Source organism: Scyliorhinus torazame, chromosome 12 (genome assembly GCF_047496885.1).
Source record: "Scyliorhinus torazame isolate Kashiwa2021f chromosome 12, sScyTor2.1, whole genome shotgun sequence".
Lineage (NCBI taxonomy): Eukaryota > Metazoa > Chordata > Chondrichthyes > Carcharhiniformes > Scyliorhinidae > Scyliorhinus > Scyliorhinus torazame.
Genome location: NC_092718.1, coordinates 84,849,692 through 84,873,262, shown reverse-complemented (window position 1 = coordinate 84,873,262; position 23,571 = coordinate 84,849,692). Strand labels below are relative to the sequence as shown.

Here is a 23,571-nt window from a genome sequence, read left to right as displayed (position 1 = left end):
AGTACCCCAAACTGGTCCAGTTTGTCTGAACACTGACCACCAGCTCCCTATACAACAGCCAGTTCCAATTCACAAACCCCTGCTCAAACCCGAACTGTCGCAGCACCTCCAACAAATACACCCACTCCACCCGATCAAAGGCCTTCTCCGTGTCCATTGTCACCACTACTTCTACCGCCTGCCCCTCCGAGGGCATCATAATTACATTCAGCAGCCTACATACATTCTCCGACAACTGCCTTCCTTCACAAATCCCGCCTGGTCCTCGTCTATCAACCCGGCACACAGGCCTCAATTCCCGATGCCAGCCCCTTCACCAACAACTTTGCATCAACGCTCAGCAATGATATCGGGCAATATGACGCACACTACTCTGGGTCCTTACTTTGCTTTAAGATCAGGGAGATGGACACCTGGGAGAAGCCGCCCACTATCTCTTGTCTCATTGAACGTCCTATCTAACAACAGTCCAGCTCCCCCCCAAACTTCATATAAAACTTTTCTGGGAATCCTTCCAGCCCGGGGCCTTCCTTGCCTGCATCGCACCCATGCCTTCCATCACCTCCCTCAACCCAATTGGGGTGCCCAGCCCCTGCACCTTCTCACCTTAGGGAACACCAACCCATCCAGGAATCTCCACATCCAATCCTCCCCAGCCAGAGGCTCCGATTCGCACAGCCTCCTATAGAAGGCCTCAAATGCCCCATTCACCCCTCCGGGTCCATCACCACTCTACCCCTCTCGTCCTTCAACCGACCAAACCCCCTCGCCGCTGACTACTTCCTCAGCTGATGGGCCAGCATCCTGCTCACATTTTCCCCTCACTCATACATTGACCCTCTGCCTCTCCTCAACTGCCCCACACCCTTCCCCGTGGACATTAACCCAAATTCCATCTGGAACCTCTGCCTCTCCTTTAACAACACCTCCTCCGAAGCCATCGAATACCTCTGATCTACCCTCAGAATCTCCTCTACCAGCCTCATCTTTTCATCATGTTCCACCCTCTCCCTATGTGTCTGGATATAAATTAATTCCCCCGAACTAATAATAATAATCATCTTCATTGTCACAAATAGGCTTACATTAAAACTGCAATGAAGTTCCTGTGAAAAGCCCCTAGTCACCACATTCCGGTGCCTGTTCAGGTACACAGAGGGAGAATTCAGAATGTCCAAATTACCGAACAGCAGGTCTTTCAGGACTTGTGGGAGGAAACCTGAGCACCCGGAGGAAACCCACACAGACACGGGGAGAATGTGCAGACTCCACACAGACAGTGACCCAAGCCAGGAATCGCACCTGGGACCCTGCCGCTGTGAAGCAACACTGCTAATCACAGTGCTACCCTGCCGCCTTAACTACCACCTTAAGTGCCTCGAACAGCATGGCGGCTGTGACCTCCCCCGTATCGTTCAACTCCACATGCACCCACTCACACACCCCCTCATCTGCCAACAGCCCCACATCCAACCTCTACTGGACCCGCTAGGCCTCCCCCTTCACTATCCGCAAATCCGCATAATGTGGCGCGTGGCCAGAGACTACGATTGCTGAGTACTCCGAGTCGGCCATCTCCGCCAACAGACCCTTGCCCAGAACAAAAATCGACCCGGCTGTACAGCCGGTGCACATGGGAAGAAATACAAGAACTCCTTCACCCTCGACCTCCCAAACCTCTATGGGTCCACCCCCCATACGAGCTCCATGAGTTCCCTCAGCTCTCTCACCACCGCCGACATCTCGACGACTTAGACCCCATCTGGTCCAAACTCGATCTAGGACCCTATTGAAATCGTCCCCCATAATCAGTCGATGCGTGTCACGGTCCAGGATCTTCCCTTACACCCGCCTCATAAAGTCCACGTCATCCCAATTCGGGCATACACATTCACCAGGACCATGGGCATACCCTACAATTTCCCACTGACCATCACATATCTACCCCCCGGATTGGGCACAATGCTCCACACCTCGAAAGCCACTCTCAAAGGAAGCAACACCGTCACCCTCCTTGTTTTCGTGTCAAGCCCCCTGCGGAACACCTGCCCCACCCATCTCTTCCTTACCCTCATCTGATCCCCCAACTTCAGGTGCCTCTCCTGCAAGAAAATAGAGTCCATCTTCAGGCTCCTCAGATGCACGAAAACACGCGACTGTTTAACGAGCCCATTCAACTCTTGCACGTTCATGTGACCAGCCGAACCAGGGGCTCCCCAGGGGCGGCCCGACGCTAGAGTGGTTCCCGCCACTCCACTGCGCCGTTTCTGCCCGCCCCGCCGATTCCCAGAGAATCCCGCCCCTTATCTTTATTTGCTTTTAGACTCACCACGGAATCTTTCAATTACTTCTCTTGATATGATAGATGCTTGATTTGATTTGGCTTATTTGATTTGATTTATTGTCACATGTACTGAGGTACAGTGAAAAGTATTGATCTGTGTACAGTGCAGACAGATCGTTCCATACATGAAAATATGTAGAACATACATAAATATACAATGTAATTACATACACACAGGCATCAGGTCAAGCTTACAGAGTGCAGTACTGCTCAGTGGAGAAGATGCATGAAGAGATCAGTTCACTCCATAAGAGGGTCATTCAGGAGTCTGGTCACAGCGGTGAAGAAGCTGTTTTGAATCTGTTTGTGCGTGTTCCCAGATTTTTGTATCTCCTGCCAATGGAAGAGGCTGGAAGAGAGAATAACCTGGGTGAGAGGGGTCTTTGGTTATGCTGCCCACTTTCCCAAGGTAGTGGGTGGTGTAGACAGAGTCAATGGATGGGAGGCAGGTTTGCGTGATGGACTGGGCTGTGTTCACGACTCTCTGTACTTTCTTACGGTCTTGGGCCGAGCAGTGGCCACACCAGGCTGTGATGCAGCCAGATAGGGTGCTTTCTATGTTGCATCTGTAAAAATTAGTAAGAGTCAATATGGACATGCTGAATTTCCTTAGCTTCCTGAGAAAGTATAGACGCGGTTATGCTTTATTAGCTTCGATGTGGGTGGACCAGGACAGATATTTGGTGATTTGCACACCTAGGAATTTGAAGCTGTCAACTATTTCCACCTCGGCCCTGTTAATGCACACAGGGGTGTGTATGACACTTTGCTTCTTGAAGTCAATGACCAGCTCTTTAGTTTTGCTGGCATTGAGGGAGAGATTGTTGTCATTACATCACTCCACTAGGTTCTCTATCTCCCTCCTGTTTTCTGAATATCATTGTTCGAGAGCTGACCCACTACAGTCTTGTCGTCAGCAAACCTGCAGATGAAGTTGGAGCCAAATTTTGCCACGCAGTCATGTGTGTATAGGGAGTAGATTAGGGGGCTCAGTATGCAGCCTCTTGGGGCCCCGGAATTGAGGACTATCGTGGGGAAGGTGTTGTTGATTCTTACTGATTGTGGTCTGTGGGTCAGAAAGTTGAGGATCCAGTTGTAGAGTAAGGAACCAAGTCCTATGTTTTGGAGCTTTGATGTGAGCTTGGCTGGGATTATGGTGTTGAAGGCAGAGCTGTAGTCAATGAATAGGAACCAGATGTAGGAGTCCTTATTGTCGAGATGCTCCAGGGAAGAGTTTAGGGCCAGGGAGATGGCATCTGCTGTGGACCAGATGTGGCAGTCTGCGAGTTGCAGTGGATCAAGTCATCCTCAGAGCATGGGGTTGATGTGTCTCATGACCAATCTCTTGAAGCACTTCATATTGATAGATGTCAAGGCCACCGTATGGTAGTCAATGACCAATGTTGCCTGGTTGTTCTTTGGCACTGGTTTAGTGATGGTCTTTTTGAAAAAGGTGGAAACTTCAGAAATGAGTAGGGAGAAGTTGAAGATGTCCGCGAACACACCCGCCAGTTGGTCCGTGCATGGACCTGAGTGCACGACCAGGGACTCCGTCAGGACGCGTTGTTTTCCAACTGTTCACTTACAAGAAGGCTGATCTGACTTCGGAAGCTGTGGCAGTAGGTATGGGTGTGTATGAGGCTGCTGGGGCAGTTGACAACGGCTTCATCGATTAATATAATTGAGGGGAATTCTACAGTGATAATCTGCTCTGTCGAGAGCTTCCCAGCTCCTAACCTGAAGTGGCGACATCTTAATGTCCCAATGAACAGAACAAGTGTGTGGAGACTGTGTGTGTGTGGCAGGGAATGAACATGGAGTGGTGGAAGTGTCCATAACCATCATTGTGGAACGTGAGTGTAGAGATACATTCACTTGTTCGTTATCACCACAGTCTGAGAGGAGCCATTGGCATCGTCTGGTTTCTTTTCTGGTTTTCTTCAATCCTCCCACAATCCATGTCCCAATGTTATCCACCCATTTTTCTTCTCCTCTTCTGTTTTTACTCTCAGTTTCTCCTTCAATTGGTGTCAGGACAAGGCTGTTGTGTCTTTTCCAGCCTTCGTACTTGAGTGTCTTTCTCTCTCTGACTGTACTGAGCAACCCTTTAAATTCCTGAACTTCTCCTTTTGATCGAAGACACTCACTGGTCTTTCTGCCCATCCATCTGATTCCCAGCATCCTCCTCCCAACCCACATTTCAAAAGCTGTTCTTCTCTGTCCAACTCTCGCATTCATAGAGTGGAACACTCCACACTAGTGGCTGGACTAGAGCTTTATTCAGCTCTGTGCTGATGCTTTCGCACTTCCAGACATTACTTCAGTCAGTGGTCGTACCTCTTGCCGTGTCTAATCTAACGGGATTTCCTTCTTGGATGTAATTTTGGTCTTATCATCGAGGGATTAGATGCCGCATCTCTCTCAGTCTAAACAGGTCTATGTACAAGAGCCTGTGAGATTTACAATGTCTATGACATGCAGTTGAATGGACAGGATAATAGATACATAATGTCCAACTCTCTAAACCTGTAAGACGCTCCATAATATCTGACTCTTTGACTGAGGTTTTGGTCAACTGTTCTAATATCTCCAGATGTGACTCAGAGTCAGATTTTGTTCTGAGGAGATAAGAAATGAGGGAGGGATTTCCAAAGCTTTGGGCCCAGGCAGTTCAAAGCATGGCTGCCATTGGTGGAGCAATAGAAATGGGCGGATGGCCAAGAGTCCAGAATTGGAGGAGCACGGAGATCTTGGAGGGTTGTGGGGCTTGGGGATTAACTGCTGATTCTCCTCTTTTCTTGTTCCAGATCCCCCACAGGAGACGATGGTGTCCATCAGCAGATCCACTGATGGGATAAGGGAGGGAAGCAATATCACATTAACCTGCTCTAGTGAAAGTGTCCCACCGATATCCCATTACACCTGGTTCAGGATCGAGGGGAACACCAGCATCCAGTTAAACACAAGTAGCCGCACTCTCTCCTTCAATCCTGTAACACGGGAGAATGATGCAAGTTTCTACTGCACAGTGAGGAACCCACTGGGTAACAGCACCTCCAACATTACCCACCTGGATGTGCAATGTAAGCATTTAACTCTATCTGGCTCTTCGTAAAACACTAACACTTTCTGATCGAGGACTCTTTATTTGCTGGAGTTTAGCAGAAGTAGATTAACCCTCTTTATTTTTTTCACCCTGTCCTTCTCTGAATACATAAGGAGATATTACAACAGTGAAGCTCAGAGGAAATGTTAGATTTTTAAAGAAGTGTCTTAAATTAGGAGAGAGGTAAAAATGGACAGATTTTGGGGGGTGGGGGCTTCGGGCCCCAAGCAACTGAAGGCATGGTGCCAATAGTGGAGCCATGGGAATTGGGGGATGCTCAAGAGACTGGAATTGTAGTATTGCAGAGATCTCAGAGGAGTACAGGGACTGGGAGGAGGTTACAGAGATAGGGATAGTTGAAGGGGTTAGATGAGTACAGAGATAACGAGGGTTGTTAGGGAAGGAGCAGGATAAAGAGATCGGGAGTGCTGAAGGGTCTGGTTTAGGTTACAGCGATAGCAAAAGTTTTCGGGCAGGAGCAGGTTAGTATGTGGTAGCGTGGCCCCTTTAAGGGCCGATCTTCCGAGCTCCACAATACCCGCTCAAGGTCTATTGCATGGGAACGTGTGAGCCCAACCAATGCGGAAAGACCTGTTGAATATACCTCTGTGCCTTAATATAGTTAAACCCCATTTTATTTCCAATAAATCTTTTGGCCAATAAAGCCTCCTCAGTGATACCTCGCACCATTACCCTGAGGTAGAGAGTGCAGTATTCTGACCAAATAGGTAAATGATTGAATGGTTTATTCATGTAAGAAACTATAGACAAAGAGTGATAGAAAAGCTACCATGTTCCTTGACTCCAAACTCCTAACTAACTGGAAAACCCACGCTCCTCCTTTAGCCATGATCTCATTGAATGACGGGACAGGCTCAAGGGGCTGAATAGCCTACTCCTGTTCCTATTGTTCACACACTCCAGCCCCATTGGCCGACTGGGTCACATGTCCCTTCTGGAACTTGCCCCTGAAAGGGGCAGGCTACCACATCCCTCTGCCTTTACAATAATGTACAATAAATTGAGTGTTGTATCTGTCCAATTCCCGTAACAGCCTCCCCGAACAGGCGCCGGAATGTGGTGACTAGGGGCTTTTCACAGTAACTTCACTTGAAGCCTACTTGTGACAATAAGCGATTTTCATTTCATTTCATTCAGTTTCTTTTGACCAGTTTACTTCCTTCAGATTTTACCTCGGTGTCTTTAATAATGAGAACAGAGGACAAACATAAATATGAATTCAACAATCTTTATTAAACACACAACTAACCCATAAAGTAACCCAAATATATATGCAAGAAACACCCAAGATTCGGTTATATTACCCGCAACGATGGTCCGGTTGAAGGGTGGGTCCGATTCCTGAGTCCCTCTGGTCCGTCGCGATGAAGGTGGATCTTGCTGGCAGCTTCTTCCTTCCTTTACACTTGGTCAGTTCTTCGGATGGTCAAGGTCACCTCCCACATTGCGTCTTCGCTGTCGATGCACCCCAGGTGTCTATTTTATCTCTTTTTTCCGAATTCCCAGCAGGCCATTTGCTGGAGCTGACTGTAGTTTCATTTAAAGTGTCCAAATCTTTAATTTAGGATATCCAATTTTATTCGGGCTCAAAACTAGGCACACTCGGTCACCGCGGGAGCTCAATACAGTCTCTTGTGAGGTAAGTCAGTCAGAGGACCTCTTAATCCTTTGACAGCGTTGCACTTCACTGATGGGTACTTCAGCAGTAGCGGCAACTTCGGTTTGAACCTAAATGGGTTGACTCTTGATCTGCGAAGATGCATCCGTGCAGGTTGTTTCCTCAGTCCCCCCATCTGGAACGTTCCTGGGTTCTTCCTCAGGGTAGCTTGGTGTTACTTCCATATGTCGCCATATCATTGACAACCGACTAGGGCTAGGCTGTCCCACTGCTTCTGTGTGAGGTTCTCTTCTCTCAAATGGCCCCTCCCAGTGTTTGAAAAAATCTTTTTCCTGGAACATCCAACTTGTCCAACACTGTTTTAGCCACGCCCTTTCCCGGGATCCAATTTGGGCCTCCTCCAGAATTCTTCACCACATTCACCAAATTATCCACCTCAAATGTTCTCCCAGTTTACTTTGAATCATGATGTTTCTTCTCTTCGTTCTGTTTCGCCTCCACCCTCTCTGTCAAATTCGGAAATATAAGATTCAACCTTGTCCTAATGCATCTGCCCATCAGCAGCTCAGTGGGTGTAACACCAATGGTGACACGAAGTGTAGTTGGAGAGGTGAGCAGGAATCAGGCCAGTCTGAGTGGAAGGGGGCTGTTGACTGCTTTTTCCTTTGAAAAATATTTTTATTCAAGCTGATTTAGAAATATAATCAAAGATATCCATCAATCTGAACAAACAACACAAATCCCCAACCTCCCCGCATACCAACATCCCAGCACATCCCGCCTTCCCAATTTTTACCCCATATCACCCATCCCCCAGTCCCCGAATCATCCCCGCCCCTTCCCTCACTGACCCCTAATGCACTATCAATTATGACGAGACGAGAGTAGAGAGTAATCGAGGCTTTATTACACAGAGATGTGTGACCTCCTACAGCAGCTGGTGAAATGGCTGCTGTTCGGAGAGCACACACATTTATACTCCGCCTACTGGGCAGAGCCAGCAGGCAGGGATCTACCCCCGTACCTGTAGTACAGGGGCCTTACCGTAATACCAGTATATACAATATAGTACAGCAGTGGTGACGACCACAACCCCTCAATCCTCCTTGAAGAAATCAATGATCATTTTCCACCTCCGGGTGAACCCCCTTGCCGACCCCCTCAAAGTGAACTTGACCTTCTCCAACCGCAGGAATTCTTTGAGGTCACTCACCCACACCCCCATCTTCAGCGGCTCTGAATCCCAGCAACACAACAAAATCCCTCTCTGGGCAATCTGGGAGTCAAAGGTCAATACATCGGCCTCTCTCCCCACCTATGCTCCCAGATCTTCCGACACACCAAATATCACCATCTCTCGACTCGGGGCAACGTGACACCCAGAACCTCGGACATAACATCCGAGAACCCCTGCCAGGACGCCCTCAGCTTCAGATATGTGGCCGTGATTTGTGCCCCTCCCCCCACACACCGCTCATACCTGTCTTCCACTCCCTTAAAGAACCGGCTCAAACTTGCCACCGTCATATGAGCCTTATGCACCATTTTAAACTGGATGAGGCTCAACCTCGCACACAAGGACGCGTTCACCCTCCTCAAGTGCTCTACTCACGTCCCCGGCCCGCACCTCACCTCCCAACTCCTCCTCCCATTTGCGCTTAATCTTCTCCACCAGGGCACCCTCCCTCTCCATCAATTCCTTGCAAATATCCTACTTCCTCCCCTATTTTGTCCTCCAAAAACAACTTGTCCTGCAACACTGGTGGTGGCAGCCCCAGGAAGGACGGCACCTCTCTCCTCACAAAATCTTTCACCTTTGGCAACTCATACAGTTCCTCCGACTCCTCCAGCCCTGCAAACTTCCCCCGTGAACAAGTCCCTAAATTACTCTTTACCGACCTGCTACCACCCCGGAACCTCTCACTCAGCCCTAACGGCACAAACCTATGATTGTCACAGATCAGCGCCCACAACGACATGCCCTCCAACCCGAAATGCTGCCCACACAGGCCCCACACCCGCAATGCCAAAACCACCACCGGGAATAGGAATACCTGATCGGCCATAATGGAAGAGGTGCCAACAATACTGCACTCAAACCCATCCCACTACATGATGCCACCTTCATTCATCCCCAAACCGATCTCTCCTCCACCACTCATTTCCTCACAGTTGTAATGTTTGCCACCCAACGGCTCTATCGCCAAGGCGAACAGCAATAGGGAGAACAGGCACCCCTGTCTCGTCCCATGATGTATCCCAAAGTACCCCAAACTGGTCCAGTTTGTCTGAACACTGACCACCAGCTCCCTATACAACAGCCAGTTCCAATTCACAAACCCCTGCTCAAACCCGAACTGTCGCAGCACCTCCAACAAATACACCCACGCCACCCGATCAAAGGCCTTCTCCGTGTCCATTGTCACCACTACTTCTACCACCTGCCCCTCCGAGGGCATCATAATTACATTCAGCAGCCTACATACATTCTCCGACAACTGCCTTCCTTCACAAATCCCGCCTGGTCCTCGTCTATCACCTCGGCACACAGGCCTCAATTCCCGATGCCAGCACCTTCACCAACAACTTTGCATCAACGCTCAGCAATGATATCGGGCAATTTGACGCACACTGCTCTGGGTCCTTACTTTGCTTTAAGATCAGGGAGATGGACCCCTGGGGGAAGCCGCCCACTATCTCTTGTCTCATTGAACGTCCTCACTAACAGTCCAGCTCCCCCCAAACTTCACATAAAACCTTTCTGGGAATCCTTCCAGCCCGGGGCCTTCCTTGCCTGCATCACACCCATGCCTTCCATCACCTCCCTCAACCCAATTGGGGTGCCCAGCCCCTGCACCTTCTCCCCTGCCACCTTCGGGAACACCAACCCATCCAGGAATCTCCACATCCAATCCTCCCCAGCCAGAGGCTCCGATTCGCACAGCCTCCTATAGAAGGCCTCAAATGCCCCATTCACCCCTCCGGGTCCATCACCACTCTACCCCTCTCGTCCCTCATCCTACCAAACCCCCTCGCCGCTGCCTACTTCCTCAGATGATGGGCCAGCATCCTGCTCACCTTTTCTCCTCACTCATACATTGCCTCTCCTCAACTGCCCCACCGCCTTCCCCGTGGACATTAACCCAAATTCCATCTGGAACCTCTGCCTCTCCTTTAACAACACCTCCTCCAAAGCCATCGAATACCTCTGATCTACCCTCAGACTCTCCTCTACCAGCCTCATCCTTTCATCACGTTCCACCCTCTCCCTATGATTCTGGATATAAATTAATTCCCCTGAACTAATAATAATAATCATCTTCATTGTCACAAATAGGCTTACATTAACACTGCAATGAAGTTCCTGTGAAAAGCCCCTAGTCACCACATTCCGGTGCCTGTTCAGGTACACAGAGGGAGAATTCAGGATGTCCAAATTACCTAACAGCAGGTGTTTTAGGACTTGTGGGAGGAAACCGGAGCACCCGGAGGAAACCCACACAGACACGGGGAGAATGTGCAGACTCCACACAGACAGTGACCCCAACCGGGAATCGCACCTCGGACCCTGCCGCTGTGAAGCAACAGTGCTAATCACAGTGCTACCCTGCCGCCTTAACTACCACCTTAAGTGCCTCGAACAGCATGGCGGCTGTGACCTCCCCCGTATCGTTCAACTCCACATACACCCACTCACACACCCCCTCATCTGCCAACAGCCCCACATCCAACCTCTACTGCAGCCGCTTGGCCTCCCCCTTCACTATCCGCAAATCCACTCAATGTGGCACTTGGCCAGAGACTACGATTGCCGAGTACTCCGAGTCGGCCATTCCGCCAACAGACCCTTGCCCATAACAAAAAATCGATCCGGGTGTACAGCCGGTGCACATGGGAAGAAATACAAGAACTCCTTCACCCTCGGCCTCCCAAACCTCTATGGGTCCACCCCCCATACGAGCTCCATGAGTTCCCTCAGCTCTCTCACCCCCGCCGACATCTCGATGACTTAGACCCCATCTGGTCCAAACTCTATCTAGGACCCTATTGAAATCGTCCCCCATAATCAGTCGATGCGTGTCACGGTCCAGGATCTTCCCTTACACCCGCCTCATAAAGTCCACGTCATCCCAATTCGGGCATACACATTCACCAGGACCATGGGCATACCCTCCAATTTCCCACTGACCATCACATATTTACCCCCCGGATTGGCCACAATGCTCCACACCTCGAAAGCCACTCTCAAAGGAAGCAACACCGTCACCCTCCTTGTTTTCGGGTCAAGCCCCCTGCGGAACACCTGCCCCACCCATCTCTACCTTACCATCATCTGATCCCCCAACTTTAGGTGCCTCTCCTGCAAGAAAATAGAGTCCATCTTCAGGCTCCTCAGATGCACGAAAACACGCGACCGTTTAACGAGCCCATTCAACCCTTGCACGATCCAGGTGACCAGCCGCGACATGGGCTCGCCACTCCCCCCCCCCTCCCCTGCTGATCAACCATACCCCATTTTAAGCCACCCCCGGCCTGCTTCACGCGTCCCTCCAGGCCCGCCCTCCCCAACTGCATCACACCAACCACACCCATGTCAGCAACTCACCCTCTCCTCCGATCGAGCAAAGACGAAACCCAATCACCCCCCCAATGCCTGCCTCCTGGCAACTCCCCACTTTACTCCTGTTAACTGGCCCACCCAGCTAGCATGGTGTCCCCCACGCAGGGCCTCCACCTTCCTCTCACACTCCCAATCCACCCCTCCCCCCTCAACCTTCTCAACTCCAACAAACAAAGAGAAACAAAAAGTGCACTCACCATCACCCCTCCCGTGTCAAAACCTTCCCCAATTCGTCAGTAGCACAGTGGTTAGCACAGTTGCTTCACAGCTCCAGTGTCCCAGGTTCGATCCCGGCTTGGGTCACTGTCTGTGCAGAGCCTGCACGTTCTCCCGTTTGTGCATGGGTTTCCTCTGGGTGCTCCAGTTTCCTCCCACATGTCATGTTATTCACCCTGGGGTAATACGGACTGCAGATGAACAGTAAAGCATACACCAAACGTAGGCGTTGCTTCAATACGATTTATTGAACTTCTGTAACAATGCACACAGCTGGCTGTGGGTTGACTCTCTACTACTCTAAGTGTACTGACTCTAACTTACTAGACCAGATGAGCTCTGATCCACGTGTAAAAGGTGCTGACTGATATATACACCCTGTCACAACAGTTGTCACCAGTGGAAAGAGGAGGAGCGCTGATGCCTCCTGTGTTTTATAGTTGCAAGGCCCCCTCTGGTGTTCTGTCTGGTGATTGGCTGTGTTCTGTCCTGTATGTTGATTGGCTAACCTGGGTGTCTTTCACTGCCTGTTTTCACCTTATGATGTGCATGGGTGCGTATTATGACATCCTCCTGTTAAAAAAAAATTTGTCGGTTGCTGAGAGCATACACGACATATTTGCAGATATAACTATTTACAGCAAATGGCGAGTGGAGGCAGATGTACATGCTTGGTGTCTAGCATGCAGATACAGAACAATATATACAAAGGAAATATTTATAAGTCCAATCTCTGGGGCTGGCGTCGGATCCTGAGAGGTGGAGGTGGGGACGACGGCCCCTTGACAGGTGGGATTGCAGCCAGATTGGTGGCTTCGTGGAGCGAGGTGTCCGGAAAAGGCGTAACGACAGCTGGGGACATGAGATCCGGTGGTGGGCAGGCAAGTTTGCGTAGTGCCCTTCTGTTGCACCTGACAATAGATCCATCAGCCATGCGGACCACGAACGACCTGGGAGCAGCCTGTCGAACAACAACAGCTGGAGCTGACCAGCCTCCACCAGGCAACTTGATGCGAATAGCATCTTCCGGAGAGAGCACAGGCAAATCAGTAGCATGAGCATCGTAGGTCAGCTTTTGCCGGTTTCTGAGTTGCTGCACCTTTTGCAGCACTGGGAGGTGATCCAGGTCAGGTAAATGAATGGATGGAACAGTCGTCCGCAGGTCACGATTCATAAGGAGTTGTGCTGGAGACATACCGGTGGCCCTGTACGCCAGGAGCGCAAGGTTAAAGTCAGAAGCTGAGTGTAGCGCACAATGATTTACGAGAGACGAGAAGTGATGAAGTCGATCCAGGCTTTATCAAGCGATGCTTGTCCCCAGCAGCTCAGCAACAGAATGAAGCTGCGGGGAGAAGCTCGGGTTCTTATACTCCGCCTTCAGGGCGGAGCCAGGAGTGGGCAGCCAACCAGGACCCGGGATCTGTCAGCCAATGGCATCGCAGCTTCACAGTCCCACATGACCCCTAATACATACCACCACATTCACCCCTTGTTAAAAGGAACCCGGCGGGGTGGTGGTTCGCATGGTGGTAGGGGTTTACAAGGCTGGCCCTGGAAGGAAAATTTCAGACAGTGTTACTACAGTTTTAGCCCTACACTTGGCTATTTTGTAAGTTTGTGAGAACTATTTACAATATTAGCAAAAACATTTTTTTTTGTTACAACAACATTCTTGGCGTCACGCGGATTCCACGAGTCGAGCGGGCGGTCTGGTCTTCCTCGTCGATCGCCTCAGCCCTGGTGGTGGTGCAGGTGCTTGCTCAGGCGTTGTCGTCTTCGGGAGTGTTTCTGTGTTTGTTCCTGTTTTACACCTGGTCGGGCACGGGAGGCGAACCGATCCCCCCGGGAAGGGGGCGGTCGCGGGTGCGCCGGTGGCAGGGAGGGGATGATCGGTGTCGGGGGTGTGTGTGTGTTGCCGGCGGGCGCCAGGTCCCGCAGGGAGACCGTGTCCTGTCGGCCGTCAGGGTACGCCACGTAGGCGTACTGCAGGTTCGCGTGGAGAAGGTGAACCCTCTCGACCAACGGGTCCGATTTGTGCGCCCGCACATGTTTCCGGAGCAAGATGGGTCCTGGGGCCGCCAGCCAGGTCGGCAGCGACGTTCCAGAGGAGGACTTCCTGGGGAAGACAAGGAGGCGCTCATGAGGCGTTTGGTTAGTGGTGGTACACAGCAGCGACCGGATGGAGTGGGGAACGTCCGGGAGGACCTCCTGCCACCGGGAAACTGGGAGATCCCTGGACCGTAGGCCCAGTAGGACGGTCTTCCAGACCGTGCCGTTCTCCCTCTCTACTGGCCCATTCCCCCGGGGGTTGTGCCCAGGGTCGTCCTGCTCGAGGCTATGCCCTTGCTGAGCAGGAACTGGCGCAGCTCGTCACTCATGAAGGAGGACCCCCTGTCGCTATGGATATACACGGGGCAACCGAACAGTGTGAATATGGTGCCAAGGGCTTTAATGACTGTGGCCGCTGTCATGTCGGGGCAGGGGATGGCGAAGGGGAAACGAGAGTACTCGTCCACCACGTTCAGGAAGTATGTGTTGCGGTCGGTGGAGGGGAGGGGCCCTTTGAAATCCAAACTGAGGCGTTCAAAGGGGCGGGAAGCCTTGATCAGGTGCGCTCTATCCGGCCTGAAAAAGTGCGGTTTGCACTCTGTGCAGATGTGGCAGTTCCTGGTGATGTACGGACCTCCTCCACAGAGTAGGGGAGGTTGCGGGACTTTACGAAATGGTAGAATCGAGTGACCCCCGGGTGGCAGAGGTCCCCTGGGAGGGCTTGGAGGCGGTCTGTTTGTGCGTTGGCACATGTGCCGCGGGATAGGGCATCGGACGGCTCGTTCAGCTTTCCGGGACGATACAAGATCTCATAGTTGAAGGTGGAGAGCTCGATCCTCCACCTTAAGATCTTGTCATTTTTAATTTTGCCCCGCTGTGCATTATCGAACATGAAGGCTACCGACCGTTGGTCGGTGAGGAGAGTGAATCTCCTGCCGGCCAGGTAATGCCTCCAATGTCGCACAGCTTCCACTATGGCTTGGGCTTCCTTTTCCACTGAGGAGTGGCGGATTTCTGAGGTGTGGAGGGTCTGGGAGAAAAAGGTCACGGGTCTGCCCGCTTGGTTATGGGTGGCCGCCAGAGCTACGTCGGATGGGTCGCTCTCGACAAGGAAGGGGAGGGACTCGTCGATGGCGTGCATCGTGGCCTTTGCAATATCCGCTTTGATGCGGCTGAAGGCCTGGCGAGCCTCTGTTGACAGGGGGAAGGTAGTGGACTGTATTACCGGGCGGGCCTTGTCTGCATACTGGGGGACCCACTGGGCGTAATATGAAAAGAAACCCAGGCAACGTTTCAGGGCTTTGGAGCAGTGGGGGAGGGGGAATTCCATAAGGGGGCGCATGCGTTCGGGGTCGGGGCATATTATCCCATTGCACACTATGTATCCCAGGATGGCCAACCGGTTTGTGCTAAAAACGCACTTTCCCTCGTTATATGTGCGGTTCAGGGCGTTAGCGGTCTGAAGGAACCTTTGGAGGTTGGCGTCGTGGTCCTGCTGATCGTGGCCGCAGATGGTTACGTTGTCGAGATACGGGAACGTGGCCTGCAACCCGTGCTGGTCAACCATTCGGTCCATCTCCCGTTGGAAGACCGAGACCCCGTTTGTGACACCAAATGGGACCCTGAGGAAGTGGTATAGACGCCCGTCTGCCTCGAAGGCGGTGTACTTGCGGTCACCTGGGCGGATGGGGAGCTGGTGGTAGGTGGATGTGAGGTCCACGGTGGAGAAGACCTTATACTGGGCAATCCGATTGACCATGTCGGATATGCGGGGGAGAGGGTACGCATCTAGCTTTGTGTACCTGTTGATGGTCTGACTATAGTCTACGGCCGTCCTTTGCTTCTCCCCGGTCTTTACTACTACCACCTGGGCTCTCCAGGGACTATTGCTGGCCTGGATTATGCCTTCCTTCAGCAACCGCTGGACTTCAGACCGAATAAATATCCGGTCCTGGGTGCTGTACCGTCTGCTCCTAGTGGCGACGGGTTTGCAATCCGGGGTGAGGTTTGCAAACAAGGACGGCGGTTCAACCTTGAGAGTTGCGAGGCCGCAGATAGTGAGTGTGGGTATTGGGCCGCTGAATTGGAATGTTAGGCTCTGCAGGTTACACTGGAAATCTAATCCCAGTAATGTGGGCGCGCAGAGTTGGGGAAGGACGTAGAGCCTGTAGTTCTTAAACTCCCTCCCTTGCACCGTTAGGTTCGCGATGCAGAACCCTTTGATCTCTACGGAGTGGGATCCTGCAGCTAGGGAAATTTTTTGTGTGCTTGGATGGATGGTCAGAAAACAGCGTCTTACCGTGTCTGGGTGAATAAAACTTTCAGTGCTCCCGGAGTCGATCAGGCATGGCGTCTCGTATCCGTTGACCAGCACCGTTGTTGCCGTCGTCTGGAGCGTCCGGGGCCGCTATTGATCCAGTGTCACCGAAGCCAGTCGTGGTAGTAGTGTCGCGGCGTCTTCTTCAGACCCCGTGGAGCCGTCGATGCTGGGGTCCTTTGTTGTCAACCAAGATGGTGGCGTCCCTGAATCGCACGCGGCCGGGGGTGGACAAAATGGTCGCCCCCATGGATCGCACGTGGTCGGGGGTGGACAAAATGGCCGCCCACATGGATCGCACGTGGTCGGGGGTGGACAAAATGGCGGCCCCCATGAATCGCACGTGGCTGGGGGGTCACAAGATGGTGGCGCCCATCCTCCCCTCGTGGTGCCCGGGACCCAAAATGGCGACGCCCGCGGGTCGCACATGGGGCGCTGGGGGGGGGTTGGGGAGCGTTTGGGATGTGCTGGGCTCGTTCTTCTCCGGGGATTGCGGTGACCCCCCGGGACCGGCACACTGCCGCGTAATGGCCCTTCTTGCCGCAGCTTTTACAAATAGCTGCGCGTGCCGGGCAGCGCTGCCGGGGGTGTTTCGCTTGTCCGCAGAAATAGCAGCGGGCCCCCCCGGGATTGTCTGGCGCTTTAACCGCGCAAGCTTGTGAGGGGGGGGGAGTTTGTCGCGACGAGGGTCCACGGAGCCCAAGGGGCTGCCGTGCGGTCAGGGCCGTAGGCGCGGGCGTTTTGCGAGGCCACATCTAGGGAAGCTGCAAGGTCCCGTGCCTCTGAGAGTCCTAGTGACTCTCTTTCTAAAAGTCTTCGGCGGATTTGGGGAGAGTTCATACCTGCCACAAATGCATCGCGAATTAGCAGGTCCGTGTGTTCGATCGCGTTCACCGGCGGGCAGCTGCAGCCCCGTCCCAAAATTAGCAGCGCGGCGTAGAATTCCTCTAGCGATTCTCCGGGACTTTGCCGTCTCGTCGCGAGTTGGTGGCGCGCGTAGACCTGGTTAACGGGCCGAACGTAGATGCTCTTCAGCAATGCGAGCGCCGTTGGGAAATCCTCTGCGTCTTCTATGAGAGGGTAAATTTCCGGGCTCACCCTCGAATGCAGGACCTGCATTTTCTGGTCTTCTGTGATCCGGCCGTGGGCCGTTCGGATGTAGCCTTCAAAGCTTGCTTGCCAGTGTTTGAATACTGCTGCCGGGTTCGCTGCGTGGGGGCTAATCCGCAGGCATTCCGGGGCGATCCGGAGCTCCATAGTCTTTTAAGCTCGCTTAATAAATTGTAGCGCACAATGACTTACGAGAGACGAGAAGTGATGAAGTCGATCCAGGCTTTATTAAGCGATGCTTGTCCCCAGCAGCTCAGCAACAGAATGAAGCTGCGGGGAGAAGCTCGGGTTCTTATACTCCGCCTTCAGGGCGGAGCCAGGAGTCGGCAGCCAACCAGGTCCCGGGATCTGTCAGCCAATGGCATCTCGGCTTCACAGTCCCACATGACCCCTAATACATACCACCACACTGAGTCCGCAGCATTGCAGAGCAGTTGCTTCACGATATGGACCCCTTTTTCGACCTTCCCATTAGATTGCAGGTAATCTGGGCTCGAGGTAATGTGTTTGAACTGGTATAGCTTCGCGAAGTTGGACCGCTCTTGGCTGTAGAAGCAGGGACAGTTGGCGCTCATGACCGTGAGCGGAATACCATGCCTGGCAAATGTCTCCTTACAGGCCTTGATGACAGTCCTTGATGTGAGGTCGGACAGTTTCACCACTTCGGGGTAGCTCAAGAAGTAGTCAATTATAAGCACGTAGTCATGCCCATTGCCGTGAAAAAGGTCGATTCCCACCTTAGACCACGGAGAGGTCACAATCTCGTGTTGCTGGAGTGTTTCTTTGGGCTGAGCAGGCTGGAAACGCTGGCAAGCCACACAATTGAGGACCATGTTGGATATGTCCTCATTGATGCCAGGCCAATAGATAGCCTGCCGGGCCCTGCGCCTGCATTTCTCGATACCGAGGTGTCCCTCGTGGATCTGTTTGAGCACTAAGCTCTGGAAGCTGCGAGGAATAACGATACGATCCAGTTTGAGGAGCATCCCCTTGACAATTGTTAGGTCATCCTTGACATTAAAGAATTGGGGGCATTGCCCTTTCTGCCAACCATTTGCAAGGTGATGTATGACCCACTGCAGAAGAGGGTCCTTGGCAGTCTCTTCTTGAATGTTGACGACTCGTTCATCTGAGGCCGGGAGGTTGCTGGCACACAGTTGCACCAGTGCCTCAATTTGGTGAATTAATTCAACCTGTTCACAGGGCGAGGTGATGGAGCGAGACAATGATTAGACAATGCTCAGGCACTCTTTCTCTATCTGAGCATACCTCTGCTCAGTGAGAGTCATGGGCCTGGATGCATAGGCCACTGAAGCCCAGGACGAGGAGTCATCCTTCTGGAGGAGCACCGCACCAATGCCCTCCTGGCTGGCATCCGTGGAGAGTTTTGTCTCCAGCTCTGGGTTAAAAAACGCGAGTACCGGAGCAGTGGTGAGCTTTGCCTTTAACTCGAGCCACTTTGCTTGATGTGTGGGTAGCCACTGAAAGGCAGTGGACTTCTTCACCAGATGCCTGAGAGCCGTGTGTGATGCGAGATTGGGGAATGAACTTTCCCAAGAAGTTAACCATACCCAGAAAGCGGAGTACCGCCTTTTTGTCTTCCGGGGTCATCATGGTGTTGATGGCCTTGACTTTGTCCGAGTCTGGTTGCACGCCCTGCTGGGATATTTGATCACCCAAAAACTTGATTGATGACATGCCAAAGGAGCATTTGGCCTTGTTCAACTTGAGGCTGTTGGCATGTATGCGTCAAAAGTCTTGTTGGAGACGGGATATGTGTTCCTCTGGGGTCGTGGACCATATAATGATGTCATCAACATAAACCTCACACCCGCAATGCCCTCCAGCATCTGTTCCATGATCCTGTGAAAGATTTCAGAGGCTGAAACAATACCAAACGGCATGCGGTTGTAACAGTACCTTCCGAAAGGTGTATTAAACGTGCAGAGCTCCCTGCTGGACTCGTCCAGTTGTATCTGCCAGAAGTCACGCGATGCATCTAGCTTCGTGAAGAATTTGGCATGTGCCATCTCACTGGTTAGCTCCTCCCGGTTCGGGATCGGGTAGTGTTCCCGCATTATGTTTCGGTTAAGATCCTTGGGATCTATACATATGCGCAGTTCTCCAGCGGGCTTCTTCACACAAACCATTGAGTTGACCCAGTCAGTCGGTTCCGTCACTTTAGAGATTATACCCTGGTCTTGGGGCTCCTGCAGCTGCGCCTTTAAACGGTCCTTCAGAGGAGCCGGCACCCAGCGTGGTGCATGGATCACACGCTTGGCCTCAGGCCTGAGTAAGATTTTGTAGTGGTACGGTAGCGTGCCCATCCCACTGAACACATCCGGGTATTGTGACAGGATTTTGTCAATGACAGCCTGAAGATTCATGTTGGCAGAGGACATGGCATGGACGCGCTGCACGAGATTGAGTAGTTTGCATGCATGGGCACCAAGCAGGGAAGCCTTGTCAGACTACACGATTTTGAATCGTAGTGTGGCTTTGATGGCCTTGTTGGAGACATGCAGGTGACAAGACCCTAACGCAGTAATGGCATTGCCATTAATCGCTGGCTTTGAAAGCAGACCAAGGCAGGCCAGCAGCATGGTTCAATTCCCGTAACAGCCTCCCCAAACAGGCGTCGGAATGTGGCGACTAGGGGCTTTTCACAGTAACTTCATTTGAAACCTACTTGTGACAATAAGTGATTTTCATTTCATTTCATAATCAAGCAGCTGGCAGGCTGGCGGAAGAATTGTTGGCTGCCTTTGGATGCGAGCAAGATCTGCTTGAGATATGAGATTGGCTGAAGCACTAGTGTCCAGCTTGAACCGGATGCTGCATTGGTTGACTTGTACGACAGCACGCCATTCACCCGCATAATCCTCGTTGAGGATGGGTAGGCGTGTTGCTGAATTTGAGGAGGCCTCACGGTGCCGAGGTCCCAGGTTCGATCCCGGCTCTGGGTCACTGTCCGTGTGGAGTTTGCACATTCTCCCCGTGTTTGCGTGGGTTTCACCCCCACAACCCAAAGATGTGTAGTGTAGGTGGATTGGCCACGCTAAATTGCCCCTTAATTGGAAAGAAAATGATTGGGTACTCTAAATTTATTTTAAAAACGAATTTGAGGAGGCCTTGTCCTACGCGGTAATGATGCCCACACGATATGGGGACTCCAGGCAGTCGTCCTCTGGATCCGTGGTGTTACCAGGTTCCGAATCCAGCAGCCCTTGCTGCACACTTCGAACGCATTTGCGTTGGAACTGGGATCGCTGGCCCACAATCGGAGGTGCAGACCTGCACAAGGCTGCATAATGGCCAGGTATCCCACAATTTAAACAATGCCTGCCTCTTGCAGGGCATTGCCGCTTTAAGTGGGCGGTGCTGGAGTTCGGGCATGTCATGACGTTGACGTTGCAACGCTCCGTGCGGGTCGCACATGCGCTGTGCGCTCAGCCACCGCTCGCACCTGCAGTGTGGTCTTCGACGCTTCGTTCTCCCATCTGTGGTGCGCATGCGTGGGACCCCGGGAAAAGCACGCAAAATGGCCGCCTTCATCGATGCTAAGCCGCCGCATTCGGGTGATGGCCTGTACACTCCCTGCCTTGTGGGAGGCAAGTTGGTCCTGTTCTGCCGATTTAAGGCGGGAGTAACGACCTTTCGCCTGTTCATGCACTTTACACGTCTCATGGCTACTGGCAGGGTCATGTTTTTTATTTTTAGGAGCTGCTCCCTCAGGGAGTGGACCCCAAACACGATCTGATCCCTGATGAGGGAATCAGCGGTGTCACCGTAGTTGCAGGATTGTGCTAATATGCGGAGATGAGTTAGAAAGGATTGGAAAGGCTCATCCTTACCCTGAAGGCTTTGCTGGAAGAAATAGCCTCAAAGTTCTCGCTCGTTTCGACTTCACAGTGACTGTCGAATTTGGCTAACACGGTCTGGAACTTGGCCTCGTCCTCGCCGTCGGCAAAAGTGAGCGAATAGAAGATTTGGATGGCCTGGTCCCCCGCAGTCGATAGGAGCAGAGCGATTATTTTGGCATCGGACGCATCCTAGAGGCCCGAGGCCTCAATGTATAGATTGAATTTCTGCTTGAAGACCCGCCAGTTGGCATCGAGATTTCCGGAGATCCGGAGCTGTGGAAGGGCCTGGATCTTCTCCATGCCGCTTAATTATTCAAGGTAAATTACTTAGATGAAATAGACTCCTGGTATCATGTTGTGTTATTCACCCTGGGGTAACACGGACTGCAACAGGATGCAGATGAACTGTAAAGCAGACACCAAATGTAGGTGTTGGTTCAATACGATTTATTGAACTTCTGTAACAATGCACACAGCTGGCTGTGGGTTGACTCTCTACTACTCTAAGTGTACTAACTCTAACTTACTAGACCAGGCTAGCTCTGATCCACATGTAGAAGGTGTTGAATGATTTGTACACCCTGACTGTCACTACAGTTGTCACCAGTGGAAAGAGGCGGAGTGCTGATGCCTCTTGTGTTTTATAGTTGGAAGCCCCCCCTCTGGTGTTCTGTCTGGTGATTGGTTGTGTTCTGTCCTGTATGTTGATTGGCCAACCTGGGTGTCTGTCACTGCCTGTTTTAACCTCATGATGTGCATGGCTGCATGTTATGATACCACAGTCCAAAGATGTGCAGCGAAAGAGAAAATGCTGGAAAATTGCAGCAGGTCTGGCAGCATCTGTAGGGAGAGAAAAGAGCTAACATTTTGAGTCCGATGACTCTTTGGCAAAGATGTGCAAGTTAGGTTGATTGACCATGATAAATTGCCCTTAGTGTACAAAAAGGTTAGGTGGGGTTACTGGATTACGGGGATAAGGTAGGTGCATGGGCTTCAGTGGGGTGCTCTTTCCAAGGGCTGGTGCAGACTCGATGGGCCGAATGGCCTCCTTCTACACTGTAAATTCTATGAACATCACCCGCAATTTACAAAAAACTTCTCTCCAAAGTTCAAGGTCCCCACACTTCTCCCAGTTCATGGTCCCTCATAAAGTCCATCACCTCCTCCGGCGAGTCAAAGTAATGCGTCACCCACAAGTGGACAGGGTACAGAACCCCGAACTTCACCCCCTTCTTGCAGATGGCAGCATTTATCTGGTTGTACCCGGCCCTCTGCTCAGCCAACTCCGCTCCCAGGTCCTGGTAAATCCACAGCTCACTCTCCTCCCAGGTGCATTTCATGGTCTGCCTCGCCCACCTCGGGATCCTTTCTTTGTCCAAAAACCGATACAGCCTCACCACCATCGAACGTGGTGGCTCCCCCACCTATGGCCTCCTCCTCAACGACCTGTGCGCCCGATCTACCTAGATGGGTCGGTCAAAGGCCCCCTCCCACACCAGCTTCTCCAGCATGCTTGCCACAAATTTGGCGGCCTTCACTCTCTCGATGCCATCAGGCATCCTAACAATCTTCAAATTCTGCCTCCTGGAGCAGTTCTCGAGGTCCTCCAATTTCTCTCAGCCTTCTCTGGCTGCTCATCACCATCTCCATCTCCGCCTCCAACAAGGCCAGCCGATCCTCGTACTCCCCACCGACTCCTCCACCTGCTGGATCGCCAGGCCCTGAGCCGCCTGCCTCTGCTCCACCCGCTCGAACGCCACACTAAGTGGCTCCACCATCTTGGCCAAATCCTAAAAGGTTCCTTTCCTCTCCTGCTGGGATTTGCAATTTAAAAACTCCACCAGCTGCTTCGTCGACCATTGGGCGGTCAGCGCTACCCCCCTTTCCCTCCGCCATCTTCCCCTGCGTCGCACCACAAAAACCTTCCTCTTCCAGCTGCTCTCTCTTTCTCGTGGCACTTCTCATCAACTGATGCATGCACCAAACTCACCAAAGGAGTATTACCTTCCCTGGGCACTCATATGCCCTTTGCCCTCAAAAGCCACAACATTTGGGTGGGTAAGGACTGAAAAGCTTTACCTTCAGCGAGAGCCACCAAATGTGATACGGCTCACTCCATGGCCGCTATGGGAAGTCCGATGACTGTTTTTTCATGGCGGCTTTGAATGTTTGGGTAGCTCTCTCAGCAGGGGGGGAGGGGGCAGTTCCAGTATGCTGAACGCCATTGGTTCTCATAAAATGTTGGAATTCTGCGCTTGTAAAAGCAGTCCTATTAACTGAGACCAGAACTTCGGGCAATCCGTGGG

General features: G+C 52.0%; 1 protein-coding gene across 1 annotated transcript in view; it reads left to right on the top strand.

The window, feature by feature from the left end:
- LOC140386531 (B-cell receptor CD22-like) overlaps positions 1-23,571 on the top strand; it is a 118,963-nt gene that overhangs the window by 71,063 nt on the left and 24,329 nt on the right. Inside the window, 1 exon segment of the mRNA XM_072468939.1 lies at positions 5,152-5,427. Coding sequence (XP_072325040.1) covers positions 5,152-5,427 — 276 coding nt within the window.